Raw genomic sequence first — 26,493 nt, forward strand, 5'->3', positions numbered from 1 at the left:
CTATAGACAGCTATATAGACACCAACAGCTATAGATGACTATAAATCCCAGCAATACTTTATACAGCAATGAAAAGAAACACCAGCTATAGAGAACTACAACTTTTTTTTTGTATGTGTGTGTTCGCAGGGGCTGGGGCCTTTAATTGTATGGGGGATTTTTAATTTGAGTTTATTTAACTTTTTATTTTTTGTAAACTTTTTTTGTATTTTTATACTTTTTATGTATTTAACTTTATTTTTTTTTTACATATTTTTTTACTTCTTATTAATTTTTTTAACTTTTTTAAATTTAATTTAATTTTTTGAAACTTTATTTTTTTTACTTCATTGCTGGGAGCAATAGCCAGCATGCTATTGGATATTTCAAATTGCAATAGCCAATAACAGGCCGCCCACTTCCCGGCCAGAGTTTCCTAGGAGCTCTTAGAAACCTGTGATGCTCTGGCCGGCGTTTCCTGGCAACCAGTGACGTCAGTGAGCTGAGCGGGATGCCAAACAGAGCTACCATGTGTAACCCCAAGAATAAAACAAAAAAGTAGTAAGCGCTCTACTCTGGTGGAAATTAGGAATGTATAAAAGATTAACTTAGAGGAGGGGGGGGGCGGATGTGCAGCCTCCATACACGGGGAGAGGAACCCCGTGTGCAAGAAAAAGCTTCCTTTTCATGTGTAACCCCTCAGCCTTACCCTCCTCAGCAGGGTACCACACTGATAGGATCAGACATCAGAGCCACACAAGGGACAACAATGCTGAAAGAACCAGTTTGCCTATTATTTGTCACTAAAACTGGACCAAAAAGGGTAGGGCTGTCTCCACATTCTGCATTGGTTCTAGGTGTACAGACCAAGTCAACAACATGATGGGCGGGTAGCTGTGTGCCGCCCCTGCCATCCATACCGCCCTAGGCAGTGGAGTATATTAGCTATACCGAAATGCGGCCCTTTTTGGACCAAGCTTGCAGACCAGAGAAGTTAGAATTAAATCAGATTTCCAAAGTTGTTTGCATGTTCTAGGTCAGAACCAGGAGCAGGGTGACAGCTAGGGAAATAGTATTTTCCAAAGGGAGGGTCAGCAGTGGAAATGTACATTTTATCTCTATACTGGCTTTAAGTGTAAGTTTTGGTGTATTACAGTAAATGATGTGTGCATTAGCCTAAATTAAAGCTGCAGCTCTGTAACCACTGATGCATCATTACAAGTATTGTTCAAATGCAAGCAATGTAAGTACCTGAATTTGACCGGGTATCAGCCGCCTGTATAACAGGGCTGGAATATGAGGAGGAAGAACTAGTGCAAGGAGCCAATCAGTTCAATTGTTGACAAGAAGCATGCGGATAGGAAGAGAAAGCAGAGTGACAGAGAGATGAACTCATCACTGTCCTGCTGCTCCATTCACTGTCCAGTCTAGGATGACCTGGGCTCAGAGGAATGATACCGGCTATCAACTTGAGGACATCTAGTGGGAGAAAAATGGTACTGCAAGTGAAATCTAGAGTAAAATAGTAGATTAGTAAAAATAGATTTGAAGCCAAAACCTAGTTTTGGATAGAGTAGCAGAGGGTCATCACTCTGTGTCCAATTGGAGAGATTTCCCTTCAATTCATGTCCAATAGACACAACAGGAAGCGAGAGGAAATCCTTCCAAAGTGAGGGAAATCCCTGGTGGTCAGCAGGATCTCCTTTGAAAGGTTTCCCATCTACCCCTGTTCTGGTGACAACCCATAATTTGGGGATTTTCTTTTACTGTCAGTGATAACGATCACCAAACAGAGAGGGTGAATCTCCCCAACGGGGACACAGACAGCAATGAAAACCTGACAGATGTTCCAATCCCTCTCCACTACATCCATAACTATAAACAAGTTTTGGCTTCAGTTGCACTTTAACTTTTTAGTGGCATCCTTTTTCTGATGAATATTGCAGACATCTATAAATGCACAAAAGTGATGTATTCATTCATAAAGAATGCAATACATTTACACTAATATCTCTGTCTTATCTCAGAAAGTTCAGAAGACCTCCCCCATGTTCCCTGAAGGTACGAGTTGTGTAGAAACCATGCTGCAGGATAATATGATGGCTGGTCCTGATATCTTGGCTAGCTCACAGTTTATATTGGGTGCTTCTCCCATAACGTACATATCACATATGGCATTTGGTCAGGAAATACCAGAGCAGAATTTTACATAGTTACATAGCTACATAGTATTTGAGGTTGAATAAAGACATTAGTCCATCAAATCCAACCTATTAGGATCTCATTCTAGGAGTACCTGTACCCCTGTATATTACGGTCCCTTAAGAAATCGTCCAAAAGTTTCTTGAACAATTCCACATTCTTTGCTGAAATCACTGTCTGTGGCAGTGAGTTCCAGACCCTAACTGATCTTACTGTGAAGAACCCCCTTCGCCCCTTGTGCTGGAATTTTTTTTCCAATCCTATAGTAACGATAAGCATTTAATGACTACCATGACCTTTTCTGACTTTGAGGGAAGGCAATAGTAGTTCATAATGGGCAATTTCTAAGAAGTATTATGAGCTGGTTATGTCTACAGGAAACATAGACAAACCTTTTACACAATCTTACCATAAAACAGTCACCACCTTCTAACTGGCTGACAAAACCATACTGACCCAAATATGAGGTACTTAACAGCTGAAGGTCTTGGAAAGTACTTGGAAGATTCTTGGCAGGATTACAAATGCAAACAATCTAATAGCATTTTATTAAGAATAGGTGTTTGCTCTTTGAAAGAAAAACTGTCTTTCTGAACGACTTTTCCAGCTCAGCGAGAATTTCCTGTTTTACTCGATCTTCTAGGTCAGAGCTGCAAACAGGTCCGTAAAAAGAACCAAATGAAAACGTTTGTCTAACAGTTGTCTCTAGCTCTTCCGGCAAAAAAAAAACATAGCGTCAGTGTCTTAAATAACTCCTTTATTGCCTTACATATATACAAGTATGTTAACTGTCATGCCTGCCACTGGGTTTGGAATACTGCTCAGCTGTTCTTGTGATCCAGACACCCCTGCCAGACAGCACAGACAGGTACAATATGTAAACATTGTGGTGTATCCTAGACGGAGTGGACTCTTGTACCGAATGGAAAAAGATGAGAGAAAAGAGGACATGGGAGAGGCTTTAAGGTGAAGTATAGAAATACACTTAGGTGGGAGTCAAAGTGGAAATATATAAAAAGGTTGAATTTAGGCATGCACCGATACCGGTTTTTCGTTATTGAGTACCGATATTTATCTTTCGGTACTTGCCAATACTGAATACCGGTACTTCCGGGAGCATTGAGCCAGCTTCCCGGCCAATCAGGAAGCCGCCGCCCAGCTCCATGTTCCCTCGGGTCACTGCCAGAGGCAATCTCCCACTGACCGGAATTTCCGGTTTCCGAGCATTTGGACGAGTACAAGTATCGGTGCATCCCTAGTTGAATTACACTTGTTGAGGTTGCGAATAACCAGTGATGTTGGTAATCCCAACCTACCTGGGTGGCTATTGGAAAATAGACATGTGCGATTCGTTTCGTTCCGAATCGAAATTCGGACGAATTTTCGGAAATTCGGATGTATCCGAATTACAGACATAACGAATGCAAACGAATCCGAATTTCCATTTCCGAAATTCGGTAGCGTTCGTACGAACGTTCGTTTCGTTTTCTGTTCTTATTCGTTTCTTATTCGTTTCGTTCGTTGGAGCAAAGTGACATTAGAGGAGAAAAATATTTTTTCCCCCTCAAATGTCACTTTTGCTGCAAACGAACGAAACGAATACGAAAAGAATAAGAACAGGAAACGAACGTTCGTACGAACGCTACCGAATTTCGTCCGAATCCGAATTCCGAATCCGAATTGACTTTCACACCCGAATCCTGAAAAACGAAATAACACAAATCCGAATTTAAAACGAAACTAAACAAATTTTTTGGCAGTGCACATGTCTATTGGAAAATGAAACGGTCTCCACGCAGTAACATATAAGGTCGCTCTCAATGCCTGGGGTTCCCACTCCTACGTTATATGTCACATTATTGCCCTGATGAAGGGACCCTGCGTGGCCCTGAAACATTGGCTACTCTGATATGTGTGACGATTGATCCGAATAAATAGACGTTATTATTTGAACATTATCTACCGAGTACTGGTGATCCCTACCTTTTACTGTTTGATGCACATGGCACCATCCTTGATGATCACTACAAGCACCACCATTGTAATTTGGGCCAGAGACGCTGCAAAGAGTGCAGGGGGACTTACTGCTTTCTAGGTTATATGTTGGACATCAGGATGGTAGAAACACAAGGTTTCTAAGGAAAAAGATTCTCCGCCAGAGGAGCCCTTTGGTCAGTATATCAGTGTGGTTACCGTGGGTCGCAGGTAAATGCAGATTGGTGATGGTATCTTTAAGTAGTATGATTTAAGGGTGTACCACCACAACAAATCCTACTTCTTAACGATACCATCACCATGTAAATCTGCATCTAACCTGCGACCCGCGGTAACCACACTAACACTGATATACTGACCAAAGGGCACCTCTGCCAAAGTACCAGAAGGAGAATCTTTTTCCTATTAAAAACCAGGCACAGTATGTGACCATACTTCAGACCAAACTAAAATGAAGCAAAATAGCCTGAAATGGGACTCAACTGAGCCTTCAACTGGATAGTGAAGAAGCAGCAGCCCATTTAAAGAGATCCATTATCTGTTCTCCACTCCTGTGAGCATGTTACCTGTGTTAGATCAACATCACTGTGCAATGCAGCCTGATTGGCTTCCTAACCTGACTACAACTGTACCGGGGATTTCAGAAGGGTATGTGGTTCAGGTACTTACACTAACTGCATGTATTTACATTAAAATATAATTCAATTATTAATGTAAAGGCATTGAAATATTTTAATTGATCTAGAACTGTATTAAGTTTATATATGCCTGGAGTTCATTTTTCATCTTTACTAATTGAGATCATAAAAGAAGAAAATTTGGATCAAATGATAGAATAAGGGAGCAATCCAACCTACAGTGCCCCAGCAATAGTATACCAAGTATGATGTATGCAATTCCCATTAATGTACCTACCTATTATACCCATTCCCTCCATCATTACTGCATATAAGTAAGAGTAGGGGAAGCAAAGGGATGTGTCAATGGATACTTTAAGGAACTACAGAAGATGGTGCCATTGATGGCAATAATAATACTAATTAAAAAAAAAAGCATAAAAAAAGTTTGTTGTATTTTTGTACAGGCTACCGATCAACTAGAATGTATTCACCCCTGTACTACAAGCATCAGGGACCCACATGGGCCATAGGGTCAGCATACCTGAATGGTCAATGTCTCCAGGTCTCATCTGCTATGGTAGTACCAGTAATATTTAAAAACAATGTCCCTGATTACAGCAATATTAGGAGCATAATTCCCAGAAACTCGGATGATCTACTTTTCATGACAGCTATAAAAACTTTTAAACCCAATACTTAGATAAGAATACAACATGACATTTAGCTACCCAGACCATTTCCGGTCAGTTCAGTAAAATAAATACCTTCAAGGATGCCCATGGGCTCCGTTTTCAGTTAGTAAAATGTGCTACAAATCTAATAGGAATCCAACACTACCAGTAGTGATGGATCCATAGTCCTTGCATGCTGCTCCCCCTTCCACCAGTTATCCAAGCTGAGGGCTTCCTAGAACAGCCTGAAAGTGATTGTCCGATGAGACAGGTGCAGGTGTGCAAAGGGCAACTGTGTCCGTAAGTTCCACTGATGATGAAAACTAGATAGCGGTACCCAGCAGTGTTCTGACAGCAATTTCACAGGAGGTGGAAGAGGGAGCTTATCAGGAATCCTTCTGTGTATACTTAGAGCCTATGTACTTAAGATTTAGAACCAGAAATTGGGAACAAAGTCTCCTTATACAATTGCAGAAAATCACTGCTAAAATGCATGTACCATCTATAATGATGTGCAGTGTCAGGGGTGGTGGTATGACATAATGGTATCCATATGAAAGCAGGAAGTCTCACACCGATGTCAGATCACATCCAACTGTATTGAACCTAGACATAGCACACTGCAGCCCCACCATGGATGCCCTTCTCTAAAGTTTCACCTAAAACAGGCTTGGTGAAACTATAGAGAAGGGTGGTCCTAGCCGGGGCTGCAGTGTGCCATGTCTGGGCTCAATAAAGTTGGATGTCATCGGTGTGCGACTTCCTGCTTTCCTGTTGAGCTCATAAGTAGAGCACGGTTGGGCTCTCTTTGGCCGCCACCCGGGGTTCTAGAGGAGGGAGATTTTTTTTACACAGGCTGGGAGCAGTGACATTTCTCTACATGTCTATACTGGACTGCATGTTTACAATCTATTATTTTGCTAAAACCTTTTGAATAAATGAGAATTGTATTAGTCATACAGTAGAATATTTTACTTATTAAACAGTTCTTCAATATCACAGTATATTGGTGAAATAAAAAAGCTAGACATCACATTCTTGAATTTATTTTATTTTTTACAGTTTGCAGTGATAGCTTATTAGTTACAGTGTTACTGATGCAAACATTTGCTAGGCATGACATTACAAAGTACAGAATATAACTGTTAGCATATGGACTTCAGTATTATTATTGCCTAAATGAAATTCATTAACAACCTTTTTCTTTCAAGGATATGTATGAATTAAGAAATGAGTCCTATTCTGGTACCTAGTCTAGTAAAGAATAAATTACATCATACATGAAATAAATGATAGAAACATAGTATCATGCACTGTGTGCATTGACCACCTTGACTAGAATAGCTTCATGCATGGTAAGCAATGTATTTCAAAGATTATTCTTTTTTTTATTCACGATCAGTCAATCCGCATGGAATGATAACCAGTATCTGGTACGGGAGTCCTTTTTTCTACTGGTATTTTCTACAAAGAGTGTACACTTGGGAAAGTGTCTTAAGAAGTTCATTTGAAAAGGTCTCCACCCCAGCTGCAAGTATAACTTTCTCTCATCTGTTGTTTGCCTGTCACATAAGTGCAAGTGTTCCCATTTCCTTAACTTATTATTCGTCACCTTTGCAGACAGACATCCTTGTGAGTAAGTTAAATGTACAAAAAAAACAACAACAACTAAAAGGAAAGAACTATACCTAGAACAATGCACCCATAGGAGGACGTGTACCAGTTAAAAGAAGCCACTTAGATGGGTATTGAGAAATTAAGATGAAGATGTGTGGAAAAAAGCTTTGAAGAAGTTGGCAGGAGGAATTCTGCAAAATGTAAGTATTAAACCTAAAAAGCTTTGGAAATACGTACCGTAGTTCAAATGATGCTTATAATTAGAGATGAGCTCAGGTTCGGACTGAACCCTGAAGGACGCTTCTTCCACTGCCACCCGAACAGCTGCAGCCAGGGAATTCCATACATGCAACTGCACGTAAGCAAAGGGGCGTGATGCTGTCATGTCATTGACCTTACATGGTCACATGGCTATATCAGGTCAATGGCTTTGGCCTAATTATGCCACGTGGCCATAAAAAATCAGTGGCATCATCACAGGCATCCTGCCCTTTGTATATGTACAGCTGCAGGGGGGAAAATGACCTGACCCTCAGCTGATTGAGTGGGCCCATGTCACTTCTGGGTTAAGAGGAGCTCAGATTCGGACTCAAACTGAGCTCATGCATACCTATAATAAACACAATGAGGTTGCTTTACTAAAGGCAAATAGGCTGTTCACTTTCCCAGGGAATGTTTCCTTAGCTTAGTGAATGAGGTAAAGCTCTGCGGACTTCCATCATCCAATCATACAAGCAGAAATCCTGTTTTGATTTTTTTTTATTTGCATGTGATTGGGTAATCTTTGCAAAGTGGATTTTCACCACATTCACAAAGCTAAGGGAAAATGTTCTTGCAAAATGAAAAGCCTCTTTGCCTTTAGTAAACCAACCCCAATGTATTTGGCAATATCATCTCATAAATAAAAATGGATTTATTTAAACATAAGGTTCTAATGTCATTTTTAATCTCCACAAATACACTGTATTATAACTGCTTATTGAAGAGCTTCTGTATCTTAAAGGCCGTGACACACTGCACGTGAAGCAGCGCGGAGCGGTGGCGCGCTGCCTTTGCAAGCAGTGTGTCATGTCACTTTCTTTTCGGCACCTCAGCTTGCGAGAGCTCGCAGAGCTAAGCGTGCCGAGATGAACAATTTCAACTTCAGCCAATCGGCTCGCGCGTATAAACAGGCGCGGCGGGATGCGACGTCTGACCGGTTGTTACAGACGAGCCGATTGGCTGAAGGTGCAGTCAATCATCTAACTGCACTCAGCTCACACACTGCACGCGAAGCTCTGTGTCGGAGACCTTTGCTTCGCTCTGCACAGCTTCGCGTGCAGTGTGTCACGGCCTTAACTGTTCTGTGCTGCAGCAAACATGGCATTACAGCATGGAGCTGCTTAACAGGTGACACAAACACCAACATCCAATATGGCTGTGGTAAAAATAAAGTCATATCAGGGTGTATATATTACAGAGTGGGTCAAATCTCATGTTGTATAAGATTTACAAAGTTGATGATGTCACACACAAAGCGGCTACGCTTGCATAGTATGACGGACTTTATTTATTTACTGTGACCCAAAATGTTTACACCACATTGTTTGGGGGAGGGGGAGGGCGTAAAAGCCAGAGTGCTAGATTTCTGTGGCACCAAAACATGCAGCTCAAAAAAATCAACAACATGCATGGGGACAGACATTGTGACCTCCATTTGATGCTCCGACTGCTTATGCAATCAAATAAATCCAAGATCATTTATTAAAGTGTATTTATGGAGAAAAAAAATCTATCCTATAGCCATGGTAACCAAGAGCATTTAGCATTTATGTGTCTAGTAAAACGCAGAGGGTGGGACCAAATGTCTAATTGGCTGTTTTGGTCTAGAGAACTTTTTGTATATAAAAGGAAGTTAGAAAGTCAGTGGTCTTGTTCCATTCTACTCTCAGTTAAAGCAGCAAATTACTTCCTGTACTTTAAGAAGAAAGCAGTACTGGGAATCGATTTAATTATGGAAGGCAGCCGATATAACAAAAAAATTGGATGGAACTAATTAAAACCACTGAAAAAAAGGATTACAACAATGATAGCTCCTTATAAATAGAGTTGGAGCAAGATGGAGATAATGGAGACATTGAAACCCAATAAATGCAGAGAAAATGTATTTACCTTCCACCTACTGTTCAAATAAACATGCGGTGGTAAGTCAAGCTTAAGGGCTCATTTAGATAATGTGCGGTGACTGGTGTTTTTCTGCACAAGAACACCGCATGTGCCTCATTTACACTGCAACTCTGACTTGAGGTTGGTTGCAGAGCATTGTGGAAAAATGTAGACATGTTGTATTTTCCCGCACAGGGCTAGTTGAGTCTACCCAGAAATGATATGATAGATGCTTCAGGTTCAAAGAGCCAAACAGTTTCTAGTATCTCTCAGATATGATGAGCTCCCTGCACTTAAGTTCCTGGGCTTGCACACCTGCTGCAGCCATTATAAGGGGACTCAGACTTCCTGTTGGGTTATTTTTAATATGAAAGGGAATGCAACGGGTTGTTGTTGCAGGAGATATTCTCCAATGTGGACAGGAAGAAACTCAGGAAGTATGGCAAGAATCTATCGATAACCAGGGTCATTTTTAGGCATCATGCTATTCCAAAGAGACATAAATGATAATGCCTATATGTACAAGCTCTACCCCAAGTACTATGTGATAAGTTGCACCCCATGCCATGTGATAAGTTGCATCCCGTGCCATGTGATAAGTTCCATCCCTGGCCATGTGATAAGTTCCATCCCTGGCCATGTGATAAGTTCCATCCCTGGCCATGTGATAAGTTCTATCCCGGGCCATGTGATAAGTTCCATCCCGGGCCATGTGATAAGTTCCATCCCGGGCCATGTGATAAGCTCCACCCCCTGGGCCATGTTTAATATGCAGAGCAACTTCTCAGCTTTCCAGACCAACAAACAAGAGAAAGGAGAGATCATTTCACATTTCCTGAACTTTCCTGAAGAGTTTTCTGACTCCCCTCAATATTCCCAGAAGCCCATACATTTTCTTTCTGCATTTAGCCACAACTGTTTAGAGGTGGGCAGAAGAGGAAAACAATATAAAGAAAAAGTTTTCCACACTTTGTACATTTTGAGGCATGGGGCTGTAACCTTTTCCCTGCTGCCCTAGGTATTAGCCATGGAGTGGCATTATGGTAAATACAGCCCTCTCTATAATCAAATTATCATCTTCATGTGGACTCAGCATAAGAGGGATTTTTATCATCATTGTTAACAGTTAGAAATATGGAATATCTGTGCCAGGTAGCACTGGTGAAAGTGCACATTGCTTGTTCCTTTTAGAATACTCACCAACATGAACACTTATAAATAGTTTGTCTTAGGTGTTGCAAGCTCTCATCTGTTTGTATTTTTTGTAGTGCTCTAATCAGTTGAAATGCAGACAGTAAATGCAGTGGACAGGTGAAGTCTACACCACGATACTTAGTATAATAGTGTCCTTACATGCACTTACACGTCGTGCTTTATGCTGCGGTACAGCCTCTTTTTCTGCATGCTGGTCCGTAGTAGTGAGTGATGCAAATACCAGGAATACTGTGACCACTTCTTCATCTAAACTCCCTTACTATTAGTGAATGAATCAATCCACTACAAGCCGCCTCTTTTCTGTACTATAGGGGTATAAATAAATAAACAGCACTGAATAACAATATGTAATACAGCAAAGAAACACCAATAACACAGTAAACATCATTAAAACCATCAGCTGCAACAAAAGAAAAAATACTGTGTTGAACTGAAACACTCAATCAGACTTAAAAAATGCCAGGAAAGACTATACATAACCTTTAACAATATATTACGAGAATCTATTTGTTCTTTAAGGCTTCTATTTTTTATTTCTTTTTTTATATTTTATTTCTTTTATTTAAAAACAGAAATTTGTATCAGTAATCCGTTTGTGCTTAAGGTGCCTCTTCCTTGTTTCCAGATAAGGAATCCAGCCTATTCTGTGGCTTACCCTAATAAACAGATCACATTGGACTGTAAACATACTGGATAATAAAGAGATGAATATTTTATTGTGTAGTGCCGAATACGGATATTGTAACATTAGAGCAACACAAAAACACAGCAGCATTTTCAATGCATAGTAAACCACGGTGCTAACAAAATGAACATCATCTACATTACACATAAAGCTGATTTCTTTTTGTTTCTTCCAATACTTTTATAGAATTGTTCTTGTAAAATAAATAATGATGTGGTCTGGCTATTGTTACAAGTGTACACAGTTATTCATACACCTATAGTGATGAAATGACCGGTTACCATATAGTCTACCACAATAGAGCGTAGCTTCTGGTGAATCATGTGATTACACTAAGAAAATGTATTTAAATACATTACATGTAACCTCTGTTTATCTCCTATCAGGAAGGGAATGGCTATTTTGGGAATATAACTGGCGACCCAGAATGTGGTTTTGAGGAGCAAGGCAAATTACCCAAACAATAGGCTTTAAGGACAATTCCACTGGATGTGTACCAACTGACATCTTTCTATCAGTCTCTTATACATGATATACAAACTGCAGAAGGTATACGAGTCATATCTAAGAATGCAGTGGTGGACTCCATAATGCTTCTCCAGTGCGTCTTACATGTCAGGGCGATTCACATCCAAAATGATATGTGGCAACGTGGCTCTCTCTACACGCGAGAGATGAAACCTAGGCTGAGACTACCGGGGATCTGAATTGTTTCTAAAGCCAGAGATGATGGGTTAAATGGGAAGGTGACAGGAAAGATGTGCTTGGCATCCATTAGCAGCTGAGGGGCGTCCTTCCGGTCCCTTAGACGCAACTGAGGGAAAATAGACAAACAATGATTATTTCAGGTCAAAGTATTTCAATATTTTAATGGTTATATACATTTGGAGTAGATACAGTAGAGTCCATTACTTCCACTCCCTACGCCTGCCAGCAAATGAAATTATATCTAAATTTGAACCGTCACACATCATGTAGTGTTTGGAACAAGTAGAGATGAGGTGCTGGATTTAAATAATCAGAAGATCAGTCAGTTGATTGTTGATAAAGCACAATGGCTAAGGTGACCCCACACTCTACAAAAAGAGATGTCCCTCAAACAAAAAGACCCAGAATTGAAGATTCACGTATATAGAATTCAATAAGAGCGCCAAACAAGACCGTCCGACAGTCCAAAAATGTTTAGTAATAAAACTGGTTCACAAATGACAACATAGAACAGCCAATGAGCTTTGGGAGCTCAAAGAGCTCTTCCTTCTTCAGGGTAACACATAATGGGTAATAATATGGACTGAAAGCTGGCACAAATCCGCAGGGATTATATTTTGGTGTAATGGGACATGACCACAATCTGTGAATCGGCAAAACTTGCTTTTGCTCAGTTTTGTTGATTCACTGTTTGCGGTCATATCCCATTGCAGAAACACGTTGGCTGGTCTGTGTTAATGTTTGTGAACCCATTATATTATTATATGTTTTTGGACTCTTAGATTGTCTTGTTTGGTGCTCTCACTGGACTTAATATAAGTGACACATCATGTAGCAGCAGCTGACAATGTATGAATTCATTCATCATAACAATATTCACTGCATGGTTGTGGTGAGTGAAAGGCTTAAAGTGGCACTAAACTCAGGAGTTAATTCTTAAAAATACATTCTGGTACCTTAACTAACAAAAATGTATCTTATTTGTGTGTCACTCGGCTGTAGATCCTCAAATCATCTCTGAATTGGTGCTGACACTGTCCTTCCTTCTGGAGGGTGGCTACTATTGTTCCCAATGGTCCCTGTGTATTCTAAAGTAGCCACCGCTCCAAGCTCACTCCTGTGATGGACTACAATCTCACATTTAGTTTGCTAATTTATATTGAGATTGTAGTTCATCACAGGAGCGAGCTTGGCGCAGTGGCTGCTTTACAAACACACACAGGGACCATGGGAAACAAAAGTAGCCACCCTCCAGAAGAAAGAACAGTGTCAGCATGAATTCAGAGATGATTTGAGGATCTACACCTCAGTGATGCACAAAAAAAAAAGATACATTTTTGGTAATAGATAAGGTACTTGAATGTATTTTTAAGATTAACTCCCGAGTTTAGTGCCACTTTAATTATTTGTTCACTCTGCTTTACAGTCTACAAACTCGGCGAGTTTGTTCCGCTTCATTTTCTTGCTGAACACACTACATAAACCTTTAGGCTCACCTTTCTTTCTTCTGCTATTCAAGCCAGCAAAGTTCATATTTTTGGTCCCCTTATCTCAATATTTCATGAGCATACATGTCATTTTAGGCTCACCAGTGTTACTGTGCAGACATTGGAAAATGTGATTGCCCAACCAGCATCAACGCAAGTCTATTGTATGGAGGTGCATGTCTGTATAGTCCGAAGACGCTGCTGGCACCATTGAACAAAATGTCTCACCAAATCTGACCATGCTAATACACTTCCATCACCTTCCTTATCAAAGATGTAAATTCATTTTTGGAGTTTATGCATTAGATGCCATTTTTGGGTGCCGGAACTTTCAGTGCCCACAAAAATTGAAAAACTATAAACACAAGAAAACTTGGATACCACACCAACCATTTCATTTTTGAATCCATAAAATTAAAAACCAAAAACATAATATATTAAATTGTACACTTGCATTACCAATGTAAATTGTATGTGATGTTTTACGGTCTATTAATATATAGAGGTTTATTTTTTCCCTAATATCCATTGATGACTGTGTACCCAACTCAAACACGGCAATACAAACATCCTAGTAATATACACTGAATGGCCAGATTATTATGACCACCCCATCAGTACTTCGTTGGGCCACGAGATGACTCCACGAGATGTTGAAAAGGTGATGCAAGGAATCTGCACTGTTGCCCCTCTGTTGTCTTGTACCAGTCTTGCCCCTCTCCGTTCTGCCCTAACATTGACTAGTCGCTGACGGCCACAATTCGCACGTTCAGACCCCGATTTTCAGCTGACAGTCTTTAAACACTTTAACAATTAGCACCTCTTGAACATTTACAAATTCTGCTGTTTTGCTGATACTCGCTCCATGGCTCAGAGCGCCAACAATCATCCCACGTACTAAGGCTGTTAAATCGCGTTGTTTACCCGTATCTTCAGAAAAAAATCACTTCTACTGTCGTGGTAAACAACCTGCTTCCCTATTTATAATGGTCTGGCCCTCTAGCAACTTCAGCGCGGAATTATAGCTAATTTGCCTACAAACGTCAGGTGGTCATAATAAACTGGCCACTCAGTGTATGCTGAGGTCATAAATCATACTGAAGTGTATCAAAACATGGAGGACATATGTCCTATGACCAAACAACAAAAATCATACTGTACCTGAATGTTGCGTATAAACGATACCAGTACCCTTTCTTCAAACTCATTTACAGGAGTATAGAGATTCAACACTTTCACAATCTGTAAAAAGACAATATAATTTACCCTTCAGGTTTTTCTTTCTTTACACTATAGGTACAGTTTAGCAGTAGTCATTTAAGATTAAGACAATTGTGCACTGCTAACCTTGGCAACAGTTAGGGGAAGGCACTTTTCTGTTCCATTATAAAGACATGGTTTAATGAGTGTGGTCTGGAGGAACTTTAGTTGCCTGTACAGAGCCCTGACCTCAACCATACTGAACACCTTTGGGATGACTTGGAATGTCAGTTTTGAGCCAGGTCCTCTTGTTCATCATCAGCACCTGACAAATGCTCCTTCGGTTGAATAGGAAAAGCTTTGTCAGAAGACTTTTAGCTTCTTGGCACCAATTTGATCATGGAATCTCCCGCTGTCATGGTGGCTCCTGTCAGTATACCCGAGCACAGCTGGCAGCTCATTTGTTTAAAGATTTTCTGACTGGCTCCTTCAATCAGCTAATCGAGGGATGCCAGACAAAAGGCTGCAGACAGCGGCATCCACTGCGAATTTCGGTCGGTTCACCAAGAACCAAACAAAATTCGCACAGTGCATGGCCACCGTAAGGTACAGAGCACAGTGACCACAAAGAATACATCAACCTGCTCTGCACACCCCTTCTGGATTGGCTCATATCCTCACTGTAAATAGAGGAACCTTACCTGAGCAGTAGTCAGAGCATTGCACATAGAGCAGATAGCCTCTGCATCTTCATCGGTTTTCTTCTTCACTTGTAGCAACTGAGCAGCCTGAATTAAGGGTTCCAGGGTCTCTTTGGCCCCACTGTTCATTAGATTCTTGTCCCGCAGCCATTCCTCTAACTGGCTTACATTGTACCTGTATTAAGTAACACAAAACATCAGCTTCCAGATTAGCATATTATTGGTCACATTATTGGGTTTTACAGGCATCTCATATGTATAAAAATCATTGAAACTACATTAAAACTACAAGTTATTTAACAACTGCTAGGAAAGTTGTAGAAAACGGCAAGAAACACTGTAACTTGGCTTAATTTAAACAATTTTAAAGGAATAAGTAGAAATAATTAGAACTGCACAGGATAGTTTAAATAACAGTTATATAAATTGACAAGTCTTTGAAGAGCAATCGCATTGCATTAAAGACAAAAAGCATAACATTTTATGATGCCTACTGATTTTAGCTTTACATTTACCGTACAAATAAGCTACTGCTCACTGCTATTAACCAATTTGTCTAAATGTGGATAAAGAAGCCAAAATATGTATCATGTTATAGAAAAGATAATAATCATCATGCTCATAAATGCCCAACTACACAAAATACATAATCCTATACTTGCCCTCAACAGTAACATCACCTGCCAGTGTTTTCTACAACTACTTGATGCAGCAGAGCAATTTACACCAATATTATGGACTTGGTGATGTGCTTCATCCCACCAACATCCACAACTAAAATGGGAGTTTTGCACGAACTGTAAAGAGCTCATGAAACGTCAACACGTATAGAAACTTCCTAAAAGCCATTAAAGCTGAACCTAAAGTAAAAGCTGAATACACCACGCAAATATACTGTTTTTATTGTTGAAAGATGTTTAATTCTCTTATTGCTCCTTCACAGCTTTTATACATAAACTAACATATTTATGAAGTTTACTGACCTTTAAAGAGATGTTATTCACTCTTTTTTATACCTTTTTCTTAATGAATCATTAACCTTAGCACACAAACTGAAAGACGCAGCCTTTCTTGGAAAGCTATTAGGGCATACTGCAATTTACCAATAGGGCAGCGCAGTGCTCTTGTCTTCTGTACTCTCTGCACTCTGGCTGATTCTATAGTAACCACGATGGTGTGATTAGCAAACTACATGAATTATGTTTAGAGGAAGCATTGTGGATGTCACAAGTAGGACTCCGCTGTAACTGGTAAGCACATATCATCAGCCTTTGTATCCCTGTTACGAGTGAGCACACATCGCACAATCATTTATTTTTTAAAGTTTAGGCTGCTGATCTTAGCATGCTTAAAGCAAGGCTGTAGAGATATATAGGCTTTACTGGGCTCCTGGAAATGTGTCACTAAACCCTCATGCTAAAAAAAACACATGTGCAAATCTATCTCTAAATAGTTATTTAAATAGTAATTCCCACCTCATGGCAATTTGTGATAGACGAGCTGTGATGGACGAGCCAAGAAAGGGTTTATCTACCAATTATTGCCTTTTGCCAGCAAACTGCTGAAACACCTTCCTACACTTCCAGTTTAAGGCTTGAGCAGTGTATGTATCATCATGGACACATGCACTGCCAACCTCAGACTACAAATCCCATGATGCCTTTCACTGACGTTAATCAATGCATTGTATGTCATCGTTCTCGATCACTCAACTGGTACCTCCTACAAGTGACAGCAGCAGAGGACCATCATAAACAGAATATCTATGACAGTATGAGTATTTCATTAGTTTTAAACAAATTCTGTCTAAAGACGTTTGCCTGTTTTTTATTACACTACCTGCCTGGACAAAAATAGCAGAATGGATCCAGCGACCAGCAGATTTGCACAGTACTGGAGCTGCTGTCAGTCAGCTACACTGTGGGTGTTGCTGTGTGGACGAGTCTGTCAAAGCTTGCCGACGTCATTTTAGGAGTTTTTACATGGCAGCGTACAAGAATGCATCGATGAGCATAGCTAAACCAGTCCTACAGGGAGACTGTGTAGGAATAGCTGTGACTGCTGCGACCCTGGTAGTTCTGCCACTGACTCTGAGCTGTAGAGTGACTACAAATCCCAGCAATGCATCATACAGCAATGCAGAATACCACCAGCTATAGAGAGAATTACAAATCCCAGCAACACATTATACAGCACAATACAGAACATCATCAGCTATAGAGAATTACAAATCCCAGCAACACATTATACAGCACAATGCAGAATAATATGAAGCTACATACTCTGTGTTGTTCTGGGGTGGTGGCATTATCTCCAGGGTCTTAAGTGGGCTGTGCGGGGTCTCGTGGGCGCTGCGTGGTTCCCATGAAAGGAGGAGATGTGCGGCTGGCACTGTAAACGGGCACCGTGGTTCACAGGAAGCTGCCAGGTCCCCAGCAAGCATAGGATCTCAGGCAGCCGCTTAAATTTAAAAATTGTAAGCACCGGTATCGGTGTTTGGTATTGGGCATTTTTCTTGAGTGCTCGTGAAAATGTCCAGTATCAGTGCATCCCTAATTGAGACCCTTTATATTCCTTTCACTGCAGGATTCCTTTAATAAAGATTGATCTTTACAATTTTAGGACAAAGTACGTTAAAGCAAAGTAAGTGCTTTCCATTATTGAGAAAAACAAATATGTTTTCTCCTGTTCTAGGTATTCTGTTTATTCCTCAAATGCACTGGGGACTATACTATATAATCTGTCAAACTATAACACTTCTGGATTATTCTTACCTGATCTGCATGCCTTTGCTCCATGAACACATGTCCTTTCGGAGCAGCAGGTTGTTGAGGGTGACAGCCCCAATAATGTAGAACATCTGCTTCACCACTTGCTTGATGAGTTCTGGATCCATGCCATGTTGACACAATATGGAGTGGAAAGTGTTTAGCTGCCTAACTATGGAGTCCAATGTATATGTCCCTTCATCAGCTATACTGGATGTCCTCTTCCGCAGACCAGTAGGCTTCACCCCTGAGACACCCTGAATAGTTTCATGCTCCAGCATTCCTGAAACTAAACGGCATACACAAAAATATTTAGCATAAAAATGGCTAGCAACAGTATTTCATTTAAAACCTTATAAGAGAAAACTGTGACGTCCAATCCCCACTGCAATTTAAATATACAGTAGAATTGGAAGCAAAATTCAATCCACCATATAATGACTGATTTTTACTAGATATTGCAGTATGTAGTGGAGTCCAGATTTGTGGAACGGACGATGGCCACAGAGCAGCAGACTAAGCTGAAATATTATTTGATAAATAATATAAAAAGTTAAGTTCAAAGAAAAAAAAAACATGTAATCAACATTTCAAAAGAGGTGGCAAACAACTATTTAGATTATATGATGTTACCAAAAAATAAGGTGGCCTTGGGGGTTTTACAAATGAATTCTGGAACTGACAGAAATAAATAGCAATAAGGGAAACCAATTAATGAGCCATTAGGCTTCATTCACACAGTGTAGAGTGGGGTCGTACAGATCCGTGCGGCATATCGGGCCATTCCCGGGAAGGACAGGTGCTGCGTATGATTGCACGCAGCAGCCTGTTCTTCTCTATGGGAGGACACGGCCGTACGCTCACCCAAGCTGCACATCCGTGTGGGTGCGTGTGTCCGTACTCGGACGCAGACAGGATGGATCCTGTCTGCGTCCAAGCATGGACACCCACGCTGGCACGGATGTGCAGCTCGGGTGAGCGTATAATGGCGTAGGCTAGTTGTGGCAAGTACACAAACAAATGAAGGGCTAGGAAAACCGTTGAGTAACACCAAGCAAAGGATGATGTGGAAAATGTGTTTTGAACACGTAATCTACATGGTAAAATATTATTATGGAAACTGGTAAAAAGCAGGGCGGAAATGTAAGAGGATGAGCTATATATATTCGTTGTACTTCATATAACCATATACTGTCACATAGCAAACATAAGAGCACAGTTCAATGCAGACATTGGATGACAGATAGAAATGGAACATTATCTATGTATCACTGGGTGGGTAAGAAGGGTAGAGGACAAGTCTGCCAGCTTTCCAGTCTCTTTTTCCAATTGCACACACGGTATAAGTAAAGGTGTACAATAACACTGTTAGTGTCCTGTCACCTGTTTTGATCATTGGACTGAAATGTCCAATTCAAGGGATAGGTTGACATTTGTTAGATATTGGGAGCTGTATAAATCCTGCATTACTCACCAATCATTGGCTGCAAGAAGTTTTCCAGCACTCGGACAAGCTGCTGATATATCTGGATGGCCAGGTCACTCAGCACTTGCCTATATTCAGCAAGGTCAAAGTTTGTTAGACAATGTTCATTCTGCCTAGATGTGTTGTGCTTCATAAATGCCTGCAGAGACACAATATTAGAAAATATTGATTGATCCAGTTGCTTTGTCAGCTTTAAGGATGTCCGAAATTAAGCAAGTAATAATCACATCATAGCACACACCTTCAAAGTGACACTAAACTCAGGAGTTAAATCTTAAAAAATGCATTCAAGTACCTTATTAACAACAATGTATCTTATTTGTCTATCACTCGGCTGTAGATCCTCAACTCATCTCTGAATTTGTGCTAACACTGTCCTACCTTCTGTAGGGTGGCTACCTTTCTTCCCCATGGTCCCTGCGTGTGTTGTAAAGTACCCACTGCTATTAGGGTTTCTGTATCTATCTTTCTATCTTTTTTGTTTTATGTCCTTTTGTCTCTAGATTGCATAGAAGATACAATATTTTTGCAAGACAAAAGCAACAATAGGAAGCCTGGTTTGTCCTAAAAAAAAATAAAAATAGATAATGTTTACATTGCTTCTATATTTAGATCTGTTGATTCAAATGTTTTGGGCCCTTTTAATTCGGACACTGCTGCTCTATGAGGTATGACAGGCTGTAATAAATCACTCCAAGTCATTATTGTTGGGGGGAAATTCTATTAATTAAGCAGAATATTTTTCCTCGGCAACCCCATGTTCTTTACCAGTGCAGGCATAAGCATCGAGCTCAGTTACAATGCCCATAATAAGCAAGTATACAAGTTTAGGTCTGTATCAGGCTAACTAAGGCAAGTGGAAAGAAAAGGGGGGCGCCACTACTGTTATCTTCTACTGAAAATACTAGTAGCCTGGCAGTCATGTTGATCCAACTGCTTTAAAAATACAATCTTACATTTCAACTTTCAGAATATATAGGACAGATATACCGTGATGCCATTATTTGCTCTGAACATAATTACTAAGTGTGCATGGATGACTGGATTCAAGGAGTGCATGAAAGCGAGACTGCTGCATGATTCAGAGAATCCTCCTACACACAGCCACTAAGTGTGAGAATCTTTAGGGCTACATACTTATCATCTTATTGTATATGAAAATACTCTCCAATGAATGTTGACACATTTTCCTAGAAAGTATTGAAATCTCTTTACACTAATTACAAAGTGAACTGCAGATATAGTTACAACCTATTAGGACTGATCTCTTCAAACTTGTCAAAGGTATCTCACATCTAAAAATGTGTCTGAACTAAATATCAGCAAATACAGGTTTTATATCACAATTCACCTACAGTAACTCTGCAACACAGATCACAAGGTCAAAACTTCTGATTTCATAAAAACAGACAATTCCTTTATGTACAGCACAGTTTTAGGATGCTGAACTGAGGCAAATATTTAAAAAAATTAAATTTATATATTTATTAAAAATATTACCAAAAGTACCCAGCACAAGCGACTTGTATCCCAATGTCTAAAATAGCTCTAAAACATATATTTTATGTCATTAATAGGACCAGGCAGAACAACTGGCATACATTATTCCATCTTAGCTATGTTTCAGCCAGGAAATGTAGTTATGAAGATTGTCATGTATGACCTTGGACATACCGACAGGGGTATAACCATTGTAGGAGCAAATAGTTATTAATATTACTGAAATATATTTTTTAATTTAAATGTAAATGATGTAAGCATTTAAGCATCTTGATATCAGCCTTTTATACACAACAGCACCCAGACTGGGAGAGGGAGTCAATACTCTGACCCAATCAGGCTCTGGTGCATGCGCATGTGCTGACAGGGAACATGCTGAAAGGAGGAGAGTGGTAAGAGTTGAGCTCATCAGTCTGCTGATACATCACTATGCAGTCACAGGCTGGGGACAAAGTGGCGACCTAGCTCTTTGCTATATAGTGCTGTGCTGTCTGGCAGGGTTGTGTAAATTCCAGGACTGGCAAAACAACTTTACAAATACTTTAGCAGCGAAAACAAAACCCACATCTATATTTCAACTGTGAATTTAGTCACTTGCCTGGCATTCAGCTCAAAAGCAAGTCAATATAATTCAGTTTCAAAATAATTTGTTTGCACATGCCTGTACACTACACATTAGTCACACTATGTCAACTTTTCAGACCATGTTTCATGGTACACTCATATTTAGGGTGTAACATGAAACATGGTTACATTCCACAGCCTCCCTGCACCCTCAAAGCACTCCTCTCCTGTCCTGAATCACTGGACTCTTCTCCCCCCCAGTATTTTTTCATTCATTCACAGACCCATTCAGATGAGGGACTCGTAGACCTCAATGGAGCAGAAGTGCAGTTACCTCACCACATTTGTAGTTCATTGATCACTTCCTCCGGTCCCATAACTGAAGGCCCATAACTCTGTATAAACTTGAGAAATAGTCTGCAGGAGCCTGTGCATTGCATCTGTGATCGACGGATCCCGGCTGCAATGCTTTGCATGCTTCAATGCAAAAAATGAACAAATGCACATTTTTTTCTTTTATTACTGTGGGTGCATTTATTACATTTTTGCAAAAGGTGGAATTAAGCAAGCAAATATTTACATGGTGACTGTAGATAACCTTTAGAGTTTTGTTTGGAGGAGTCACAGAATTATAACTCTATTTAAACCATAGTAGTCTTTATGATGCATCAAGAGGCAGACAGAGCATTTAGGAATGACGTACCTCTTCTCCGCTGTACTGCTTCAGGCAATGGAGGAATCGACAGGTGTTGGAAAGCCAGAAGGACACGGTCTCAAAATCATCTCCTCTTTTCTGTGCAGGGGAAACAAACAAATACATCAAGCTCCAACACACAAGATAGACAAATCAGTGTAACTCAGTGGTAGTTCACATGTAATTGTACAAGGCATAAGTACATGCAGTGCGGGATAGATGATTGCCCCTGGACGCAGGTTAGATACATCCAGCGACAATCATCTATTCCACACTACATGTACTCGTACCATGAACAATTATATACAGACTGCCGCAGACCAATGCAGCTGCTGTCACCCTCTCATTAACTTCAATGGGTACAGCGGCTGCATCTAAATTTTTGTCACAGGAATCCCAGATCCCAGCATGGTAGTGCAGCCCTTTTCACAAAAACATTTTCCCTAGAACAGCATTTATGAAGAGATTCCGGCTATTAGTTTGTGCACTGTTTAGTGTTCACAGCCAGACACTGACAGAAGTATAATAGATAACGTTATAGACACTTTAAAAGGAACATTCTACCAGTTTGTAATAACCCCTAAACTGTAGCTTCAAGAGTTAAACAGCACAGAGTAACTTCAGACAAGGCCGTGTTGGCAGGCGTGCGCTGTATACCCATGCCCATTGTTCAGTAGTGGAAAGAAGCCATCATGCGTAACATGTCATTTCTCCAAGAGTCAATGAGAAGGTGGAACTGGCCTCCAAGTCACTGCAAAGCTGGTATCACTTCCTGCAGCCACATTCAGAACTGTGTCCAGTCTGGTAAAGCCAGTATAGACTGCACTCAAACATGAATCACACATAGCACGTTCACATGATCGCACCTGCTCAATACGAAACAGTGCACGCAGGAAGAAAACAGATTTATAGCAATACACCGTAAATCATCAACGCAGTCTAGTGCTTTATATAAGCTCAATGAACACTAACACATCTTGTGGTTTAATGACCTGTTACACAGAATTATTTCATTAAAGGAGAACTCTGGGGACATTTTTTATTATTAACCCTTGCAGTGGGGCTACCTGCGTACTGCAAGAGTTAACTGCTCATTTGATCTTGGGAGGAAAATAAGAAAGCTATTCTCACCCAATCCTCGGAGTCTAAGTGGTCCCTGGAGCCTCTCTCCCCCTCTGCTGCAGTGCTCTAAAGTCCTGTAAATCATCACTTTCTGTACACTAGGACCTCAACGGACATACCATCGCTGTAGTGGAGGCGGAGACAAGCTGGAGGCAGTGCTGTCGCAGCCGACCAGCTCAGAGGATCGGGTGAGTATAACTTTGGTTATTTCAGCCCTAGACCAAAATGAACACTTGCGGTGTGGTGGGCAGCCAACTGCATGGGTTAATATCAACATTTCCCCGGGGTTCTGCTTTAACCATTTAGTGGACGGGGGTATCTGACATTTTAGATCAAAACAACCTACACAGTACAGACTACCTTTAGACAACAGTAAGAAGTCTATTTATTTCACCCATAATTAACACATTTTTATACCTGAATTGAACTGGAAATTGTGGGAATCCTGGGTTATATATAGTTACATAGTTACATAGTATTTGAGGTTGAATAAAGACATTAGTCCATCAAGTCCAACCATATAAGATATAAGAGAATCCGATAGATAGAAGGAAAACAAGTGCGCTCTATTACTAAACAATAGTCATGTGTTCATTTTGTATTGTTTAATCATATTTTACATGTCTTGTCCGTTCAATATCACTCAGATAAACTGACAACTTCCTGGGCTAGAAATGTAGTAGTTGTGTGTCTGGAATAGAGGGACTGATACAACTGTGGCCAATGCACCACAGCCGCCCCCCCACCGCCCTCATCATGTGGGCACTGCCAACAGCTGAAGTTGGGAAATGTTTAAAAAAAAAACATGCTTGCAATATACATTCTGGTACAGGGATGATCAGAAGAAGCCTTTCCATACACGCAGATCATGTATGGTGGCTTCTGGCCTCAAAAGGCTTTGTTTAAAGAAGAACTTTGGTGAAAATTATAATCATTTGCAGTGGGGCTACCCCCAGACTACAAGGGTTAAGTGCTTCTTTGTGTCTAAGGAGGAAAATAACAAAGTTATACTCACCTGATCCTCTGAACCGGCTTGCTCTTAGACTGGTCCCTGGAGCCTCTCTTCCCTCCGCTGCAGTAGTCTAAGGTCCCGCAAATCATCACATTCTATACACAGAACGTGAGGACCCCGAGGGACATTCTATTGCTGCAGCATAGGAGGAAACAGGCTGGGGGAAGCTGTGTCACCGCTGACCGGCTCCGAGGATTGGCTGAGTAGAACTGTTGTTTTCAGCCGTAAACCAAAATGAACAGTTAACCCTTGCCCCACTGCAAGGGTTAATAATAATTTCCCCCTGAGTTCTGCTTCAAAGAGAATCTATGCATCTCTACTAATATACAAACTACTATAGATCCCACTCAAGCAAAATAACAGTAGAGAACTGAAGGAGACCTGGGAAAACGATAGTATAAATGAAAAGACGCTGGTAATCAATCATGAATTACTTAAAGATCGATTAACAGACTCCTTGGACTGCATCTGATTAATAGGTGCACAGAAATGTAGTTCAAGGGTTTCCTTTGAGTCATTATTACATTTGTCGCCCCCAAGGTGGTTTGTTCACCCGAGGACACCCTTAAGGTGGTTACTTCTGTTTCCAAAACCTGCTGATACTAGGAGGTTATTACTCATATTGGCTGGTATATGTACATTCACGCCTGCAAGATGTACACAGGCTGCAAAGTTGGTCACCACTAGAGCAGCTGAATATCAGATATTCCACGCACTAACTTATCGTGTGGATTACAATGTAACTGTTACTATTGGATTGACAATGTCTAAATCAGGAGGCTGCTGTCTGATAGACGTATTCCACTTTTGGAGGTACCATTGCAGGAAAACAGTGGTTAAAGACAAAATACCCCAATTATTACACATGTGTATTCTATCTGTAGCAATACGAGGTCTCTGATTGCCGTAAGAACACAAATACTGAAACATTCAACTTCGGTTCTGCATATAATGTGAGAAGTCTCACCAGAGGAATCATCTACAGATAAAGACCTTGAGAAACTGGGATAACTGTCTAAGGAAAATCCCTGAAAATAGTTATTACTGTAATGTCATTAAGCAATTATGCTGCTATATTCAGGTGACCTATAATTGTATGTGCAAATAGGAAGTTAGGCTATCATGTCAGTGCTTAATCAGGGTATAGTGGGAGAAATTTCTATGTAGATTATTCATGCAGGGCTCACAATTTCAGGTCCTGAGCTACTAGCCAGGCCTTAAAAGTTACTCGCCACCAGTTGCTCTGCTTGAACCAATCCCATCCTATCCTGCCCGCCTCCCCTCCTTTAACATCGCCCTCTCCCATCTTTAATTCCACCATTTAAATAAAGAAATGGGTATTAATGGATGCCTTGCATGTGAGGCATCCATTAACCTCTTGCCGTCCGCCCGTAGTAAAAAAACGGACAGACGGCACTGCTGCATTTGCGGGTTGCCGTCTCCAGACGGCAATTATTTTCTGCTCGTGCCCGCCCCCTAGCGGGCACGCACGGGCAGAAAAGACCCGACGATTAAACACACCCGTTACCGGGTGTATCTTTTTAATATCCAGAAGCCACCAATGCCTATGGTATCAGGTGGCAATAGGCAGTCATGTGGCCCCATGTGGCCTGCCCACAAGCAAGCCCTCCTCACACTTAATATGGTGTGATTTCTACCCTAATGGATTGAGCCCTATACTTAAGTACAGAGCTCCATCAACTCAGCTGTAATTCGCTCCATAACATACACACACAGCACAACACACGACATATCACACAAACAAAAGGCATTACACACACAGCACAACAGACGGCATATCACACACAGGGCATTACACACACACAAACACTGCATAACAAACACAAACGGGGCATAACACATGCACGCACAGCGCAACGCACAGGCCATAATACACACAGCACAGCGTACTGGGCATTATACACAAAGCACAACACATAGGGCATAACAAACAAACATACAAAGACAGCACAAATCACAGGGCATAACAAACATGCACACACACACACACACACACACAGGGCACAACATGCACACAGACCCATCTCTGTCTGTGCACCCCCGGTCTAATTACTTGCTGGCACTGCATATGTAGGGTCCCTCTAGTGCACGGTTAGTTAGC

General features: G+C 40.8%; 1 protein-coding gene and 1 long non-coding RNA gene across 4 annotated transcripts in view; one reads left to right on the top strand and one right to left on the bottom strand.

The window, feature by feature from the left end:
- The first annotated feature begins 9,585 nt into the window (after positions 1–9,585).
- Positions 9,586–24,326, top strand: LOC108804359. Its single transcript, XR_001942355.1, has 3 exons — positions 9,586–9,666; positions 23,820–23,826; positions 24,316–24,326. It is a non-coding gene; the product is annotated as an uncharacterized LOC108804359 (long non-coding RNA).
- Positions 10,991–26,493, bottom strand: part of MYO5A (myosin VA) — a 148,964-nt gene continuing 133,461 nt past the window's right edge. For all 3 annotated transcript variants that reach the window (XM_018576070.1, XM_018576067.1, XM_018576069.1), the window contains 6 exons: positions 22,247–22,336; positions 19,468–19,618; positions 18,000–18,282; positions 15,226–15,400; positions 14,486–14,566; positions 10,991–11,943 (listed from right to left, as the gene is read on the bottom strand). In XM_018576070.1, coding sequence (XP_018431572.1) covers positions 11,791–11,943; positions 14,486–14,566; positions 15,226–15,400; positions 18,000–18,282; positions 19,468–19,618; positions 22,247–22,336 — 933 coding nt within the window. In that variant the 3' untranslated portion in view covers positions 10,991–11,790. The remainder of the gene's footprint in view (positions 11,944–14,485; positions 14,567–15,225; positions 15,401–17,999; positions 18,283–19,467; positions 19,619–22,246; positions 22,337–26,493) is intronic.

This window comes from Nanorana parkeri, unplaced genomic scaffold, assembly GCF_000935625.1.
Source record: "Nanorana parkeri isolate BGI_ZX_2015 unplaced genomic scaffold, ASM93562v1 scaffold55, whole genome shotgun sequence".
NCBI lineage: Eukaryota > Metazoa > Chordata > Amphibia > Anura > Dicroglossidae > Nanorana > Nanorana parkeri.